General features: G+C 37.7%; 1 protein-coding gene and 1 non-coding gene across 4 annotated transcripts; both read left to right on the top strand.

Moving 5' to 3' along the window:
• TRNAG-GCC (transfer RNA glycine (anticodon GCC)) lies at positions 1–71 on the top strand. Its single transcript has one exon. It is a non-coding gene; the product is annotated as a tRNA-Gly (tRNA).
• Positions 72–464: 393 nt separating this feature from the next.
• On the top strand, positions 465–6,382 carry LOC103325307 (uncharacterized). Of its 3 annotated transcripts, none has more exons than XM_008227465.2 (14): positions 465–772; positions 931–1,156; positions 1,259–1,433; positions 1,539–1,622; positions 1,823–2,064; positions 2,583–2,820; positions 3,736–3,815; positions 3,891–3,975; positions 4,208–4,339; positions 4,431–4,544; positions 4,636–4,683; positions 5,297–5,381; positions 5,577–5,633; positions 5,731–6,382. In XM_008227465.2, the coding sequence occupies exons 2-14, from the start codon at positions 951–953 to the stop codon at positions 5,871–5,873; spliced, it is 1,689 nt and encodes a 562-aa protein (XP_008225687.1). In that variant the 5' UTR covers positions 465–772; positions 931–950; the 3' UTR covers positions 5,874–6,382. The 3 variants fall into 3 exon arrangements, with proteins under 3 accessions (XP_008225687.1, XP_088904545.1, XP_008225688.1); XM_008227466.3 differs by having other exon boundaries at positions 597–725; XM_089048419.1 differs by lacking the exons at positions 5,577–5,633; positions 5,731–6,382 and adding an exon at positions 5,493–5,574.

Genomic DNA, 6,382 nt, shown 5'->3' with positions numbered 1-6,382 from the left:
GCACCAGTGGTCTAGTGGTAGAATAGTACCCTGCCACGGTACAGACCCGGGTTCGATTCCCGGCTGGTGCAGCAGTTTTTTAATGTCATTTAAATTTTTTGTCTTTGTCAACAAAAGTTTTTCTTTTTTCGGTGATATTTTTCTCACCCAAATTTCACGTACTCATTGAAAAGAAAGCAATCTCAAACCATGGTTTAGTTTCCCACGCGTTTTCAAAAAGACAAGATCAACCCAGGTTACCCAGAGTCCCACGTGGACGGTCGCGATTCAGCTGCCCTCAAAAAACGCGTTAAGCCCAATTTCGCGCGCCTTTATGCACATCCGACATGGCAAACCGGTCCACGTTCGTGCCGTCACGATCGCCGCAACGTGTCGGTTCTCAGACCCCAACTGCCGGTCACTTCTGCCTTCCGTTACCGGTTGGAAGGACCACCTTAGAGCGACGGCAATGTCCTATGGACGTCATCGTGACTATCACGACTCATAATAAACATCGCAAACTCCACTATTTCCCCATAATACCCTTCCCTATCTAGACCGCTGTCTTTTCTCCACAACGATTAACGAGAGGGTAGGTTAGTAGTTTCAAAACCCTGTCTGAATTAATTAATTAAAATGGAATTAAATTATTCTTCTTTTTGGCCCCTGAGTCTTGTTGTGAGTTGTCTGAGTAAAGAAGGAAGCAGAAGAGAAAGTCCTTGGCCTGCTCTCGGTTGAATCATTCAGTTAAGAAAAGTTCTCACGTGAACTCCCGATGCGATCTCTGCAATCAGTTAGTATTATAATTTCAAATTCACAAACCAAAAACATTATCTTTTTTTTGATCGTTCATAATTTTTTTTTTCTTTCTTTTTATGCTTGTAATTTAATCAATATATTTTCAACGGTTGGGGATTGAGTTTAATTGGATAATTGTGGATTGAATCGCAGAGGGCCTTTGAATTTCAGCTATGGATTCTGCACGGAGTTGGCTTCAGAAGTTCCAGCCCAGAGCGAAGAAGAAGGGAGCGGAGAGTGCAAGAGACGAGCAGGAGAAGTCTGCTTCTGTCGATGAGGCGCCTTCAGACGCGACCAAACAGAAGGTCGAGGCAGCCAAACAGTACATTGAGAACCATTACAAGGCTCAAATGAAGTGCTTGCAGGACAGGAAAGAGAGGTGACTAACTATGACTCGGGTCAAAATTGTATAGCGTTGTTGAATTGAAGCGAATGCTGTGGAATTTTGGTTTCAATTTGGTCTTTTTCTGTGGAATTACAGGCGTTGGATGCTGGAAAGGCGGCTTGCCGATGCCGATGTTTCGCAGGAGGATCAGATGAATGTTCTGAAGTATTTGGAGCAGAAGGAGACGGAGTATATGCACCTTCAGAGACATAAAATGGGGGTTGATGACTTTCAGCTTTTGACAATTATAGGAAGGGGTGCATTTGGAGAGGTTCTCTTCTTGCTTGTTTGTACCGTTGTATGTTGTTGTCAGTGGACTTGTTTGTTTCTATCAAATGCATTGGCTTTACATTGTATTTGCTGCAAAAAAATGCAGGTGAGAATTTGCAGAGAGAAATCTACTGGCCATGTGTATGCCATGAAAAAGCTCAAGAAATCGGAGATGCTCCGAAGAGGCCAGGTACTTCTTTACCAGTGGTACCATTGCTATTTCGTAGCTTTAAATTAAATCCATAATTCTGGCTAAATATTGCTTCTTAGTTGTGTGAAATGAACTTGTCCGCCCAAAAAGAAAGGAACTTTTAATAAATATTTTTGTTTCTCTACTTGTGTGTGATTCATAAATTCATCTTCATTCATACTTCTTTTCTTTCATGGAAGGTGGAACATGTTAAAGCTGAAAGAAATCTTCTTGCTGAGGTCGATAGTGCTTACATCGTTAAGCTCTACTGCTCCTTTCAAGATGATGAGTTTTTGTATCTTATAATGGAATATCTTCCTGGAGGTGATATGATGACATTGCTAATGCGCAAAGATATCTTGACTGAAGATGAAGCCAAGTTTTATGTTGGAGAGACAGTCCTTGCCATTGAGTCTATTCACAAGCACAACTACATCCACAGGTTGTTATGTCATTTATTTTTGCTTTGACTGAGTTGGCTCTCAATCACCCACTGATTAGACTTGGAATATAGTTAGGGTAGGCAGACGCAGAATCTTGTAGGTGGTTTACCTACTGATATCTAAACATAATATCCTACTTTCAAAATGTGTGCCCTTGAACTTTAAAATATTTTCGTATGGATTTAGTTTTGCCAATGATGTTCTTAGCTAACATTTCCAGAAGGTTAAAATAAATAAAACTTAGTCCTACATGTTCTTTGTTTGTTTCAGTACTGGTAACAAAGGTAAAATGATAAATGTTACTGACAATCATTCTGTCAGATATTTAATTATGATATAATTGATATGAACCTTAAGTTATTTACATGTAACCTTTTGCACAGTTTTATGATCTGACAGTTATCCTTGAAGTTTGCATGTGTTGGCTTTATTTATTACATAACTGTGCTTATTTTAGTTGCTTATGAGATGAACACTTCAAATATCATGTGAGCGTGAATTTCAATATCTTTTGTAGGGATATTAAGCCTGATAATTTACTACTCGACCGTTATGGCCACATGAAGCTTTCAGATTTTGGGTTGTGTAAACCTTTGGGCAGTAATAGCTTTCCAGATCTTAGTGAGAATGAAAATGCAGGTGGAAGAAATTCGAAATCCCCCTCTGAGAGTCATAAACATTCTAATCTTCCTACAACACCAAAACGAACCCAGCAGGAGCAGTTATTGCACTGGCAAAAGAACAGGCGAATGTTGGTATGTTCTGTCTTTTCTGTATTTACTCATATGTTGTGAGTGGCATCGGTGGGCTAATAGGGATGAGATTTATTTTCTAGACATTAAATTAAAGTTGCTGTGGTGGGACTGGGGACATACATTTAGCAAAGAAAGTAATACATGAATTGAAATGAATTAATAAAATGAAAGAGCAATTGTGGCTTCTTTGTTTGGCAAGCTCGTAAACCTTCCTATGTGGCCAGTACTTTCCTTGCCTGTGGTTCCCTTTGCACAGCTGTGTACCTATCGTCTGAAGGCTTGTAAGAAATAACATAGTTGATTTTAGAGGGATTGCTTTTTGGGTCATAGAGTCTAGTTGCTGTACTCTTTAAGTTGTAGGCGTAGTGTTTTGTATTGCTGACCAGATAGTTGGATCTCTTGTCTGTGACCTGACATTAGATTGTAATTTGTCGACTTCGATTTAATAAATTCTTTGTTTCTCATAAAAAATATGAAAGGGTAATATTAGACTCCCATTGCATGCTTGCTGTCTTGGAAAATTTTGCTTTTTTTTTGGGGGGGGGATGAATTAGAACTTTGGTTGGAATGTTTCTATGGCCGTGCGCTTTATTATGATTCTGATATTTCTTCTAAATCTTGAGGAAGCAAGGAAGAATAAATATATTATTCAGGAATTACTTAAACTGGTTCTTTGTAGTGACAGAATGGAATGTGCACTCATAGATATTACTTAAAAACGGATGCAGAACAGGAATAATCTTATGGGAAAATATATTATTGTCTTGCTTTGCTGTGTTTGTTACAATTTAAATTTCGGACATGAACTTGTTTTTAATTTCTTTTGTCCATTAATTAGGATCTGCTTTTGTTTTGGTGTTTTGTAATAAATGTCCAGTTATTTACATATAAATGGCCCTTTCATATGCCATTTAGGCTTACTCAACAGTTGGAACTCCAGACTACATTGCTCCGGAAGTATTGCTGAAGAAAGGATATGGAATGGAATGTGACTGGTTAGTTACTTTTCCCACACATGTTTCACCTTAAGACATGTTTCCGACTGGTTAGTAATCAGATATCTCTGTCAGGTGGTCTCTTGGTGCAATCATGTATGAGATGCTTGTGGGATTTCCACCTTTTTATTCCGAAGAACCAATGTCAACATGCAGAAAGGTAAATTGAATTTTGATTTTTTGTTTGACCATTTGTAATATGCAACATTCAGATTTCTGAATAGGTTTAACAGTCCAGATTTAAGAAATGGAGTCTTGCTATATCCTTAATAATTTGTGACTCTTTGAATTCTGGAACTATAATTATTTCTTAAGCCGTATTAATTGGGAATCTCCTGCTGACATCTCATTTGTATATTCTTATCAAACAAATGGTTAGTTATGCCATGCAGATTGTTAATTGGAGAACTCATCTGAAATTCCCAGAGGAAGCAAAGCTCTCTCCTGAGGCTAAGGATCTCATTTGCAAGCTCCTCTGCAATGTTGAGCAGAGGCTTGGGACGCAAGGAGCTCATGAAATAAAAGTTAGCATACATGGAACTCTTTCTCATTATTGGTTGATGGGTGTTTTATTTTTTTAAGGAAAAAAAGTTGAAATGTTTTTCCTTATGTTAGGCACACCCGTGGTTTAAAGGGTTACAATGGGATAGATTATATCAGATGGAAGCTGCTTTTCTACCAGAGGTTAACAATGAATTAGATACTCAAAACTTTGAGAAGTTTGATGAGGTGAGGAATTTTTCAATATGGTTGGTGTGTTCGTGCAATACTATTTACCAGCTTGCCATTATCTTAAATGCTGTTCCTTTCATGGGTGCAGTTGGGGACTCCAGCAGAGACTTCATCAAAATCTGGTCCATGGAGAAAGGCAAGTATCAAAGTTCACTTGATTTTGCATCTGTATATTCAAAATACCTGTAGCGCATTAGTGACACTCATTAGGGTGTATAAACACAGATTTATGGTTTAAATGCAGTTTTGGGATCTTTATTCATAAAATAAGATGTAATTTTTCAATTCCACTTCCTTTTCACCTCAATACTCATGCTAGATATGTAACTTATTTATACGTTTGTGATCAGAATTTTCAATCAATTACTACAGATATACACACACATTGTGTGGGATTGCACCTGATTTTCACAAAATTCATTAGGTTTATGCAAATCGTTATATCTTATCAGAAAATACAAGTGATTATATTATATCATAGATATTTGGAAAATCAAATTTTATCCTATAAATTTTTAAAGGGTTATACCTAATTCTTCTTGAAGTAGTATGGTTTAGCCTAGGCTTGCTTCTGTTTCCAGCCTCTCAGACATTACTTTTTTCCTGGGTTGAGTTTTCCTTTTCAAAATTGGACATGGCGCAGATGACAAAACACATCCAACACATCCTACTTTCTTATTTCTGTGCTAGTGCTAGTCTGTTTTGCTGTCTCTGTTGACTGATCAATCATGTACTTTCTTTCATTCCAGATGCTTTCTTCCATGGATACAAATTTTGTCGGTTATACCTACAAGAATTTTGAAATTGTTGATGAGCATCACATGCCTGGTATTGGTAAGTATTACCCGGTAAATTATTAAATACAAATTTATAAACAAAGAAACTAGCTATTGATAAGAATTAATGTGAATAAATAGACATAAACCACTATATTTCAATTGTTAGCAATTTTATCTGTGCTGAGGGCGTGGCATTTGGCCGGTATAATCTTAGAGCTACATTGACCTTTAAATGCACACTCTGATGTAGCTGAATTGAAGAAAAAGAACAAGCCGCCAAAGCGACCATCTATTAAGTCATTGTTTGGTAAGTGCTTGTTGCAATCAGAGTTTCTCAATATTATCTTTTTAGTTCTAGATTGTATTGCCATTCTCAAACCTCCCCTTGGTTTGCTGTTTTCCAGACACACCTGATCCTCCAGACCCATCAGTTCAAGGAAACTCTTCCCACCGTTTGCCCAACCAGTTGGGTGCCTCAGAAGGCTCTCAGCCGTCACGGCAATCTGCTAGACCCCCACAACATCAACACAAACCTCCACGAAGATAACAAGAAAAGTGCACATTACTAGTTATTTCCCACAGGTGGAAGGAAATTGATAGAGAAGTTTACAAAACTGCAAAGGCAAGATAGGAAAATGGTAGCTGAAAGGCTCAGTTTAAGTGCTTTCGTAAGTATAATCGTCTTGTGCATTATTAGCAGGGATGTCCATTTACCACATAATCACTTAGATTAGAGGAAAAGATGTCAAGCTTCACAATTAGGCTCTGATAAATGATTTATTTGTAAGTTGTTGTAGATTGAGGTCATGGCCACACTGCTTTCGTTGCTTTTAGAGTAGGCTGATAGCACATATAGTCGATTGTGTCCAAATTATTGTCGACTTCTAAGCTTATAGCGAGCTTTGTCACGATGATTTATGTTGTAAAGGGTTAGTGACAAGCATATGGTTTAGAAGTGAGTTAAGTGACACTTAATTATTCTTTCCAACCCAGGCCATGTAAATTTTTCCATAATTTTTCTTGTAAACTGCATATGCAACCAGGAGCATTTTCATA

Source organism: Prunus mume, linkage group LG3, assembly GCF_029339155.1.
Source record: "Prunus mume cultivar Tortuosa linkage group LG3, ASM2933915v1, whole genome shotgun sequence".
Taxonomy (NCBI): domain Eukaryota; kingdom Viridiplantae; phylum Streptophyta; class Magnoliopsida; order Rosales; family Rosaceae; genus Prunus; species Prunus mume.
Note: the sequence above shows the minus strand (reverse complement) of the source record. Positions and strands in the feature narration are given on the sequence as shown.

Excerpts from the sequence above, each read along its gene's own strand:
- LOC103325307 (XM_008227465.2), top strand. The coding sequence starts at position 951 with ATGGATTCTGCACGGAGTTGGCTTCAGAAGTTCCAGCCCAGAGCGAAG. Across the intron at positions 1,623-1,822 it reads AGATGCTCCGAAGAGGCCAG|GTGGAACATGTTAAAGCTGA; the intron begins GTACTTCTTTAC and ends CTTTCATGGAAG. Across the intron at positions 4,545-4,635 it reads ACTTTGAGAAGTTTGATGAG|TTGGGGACTCCAGCAGAGAC; the intron begins GTGAGGAATTTT and ends TCATGGGTGCAG.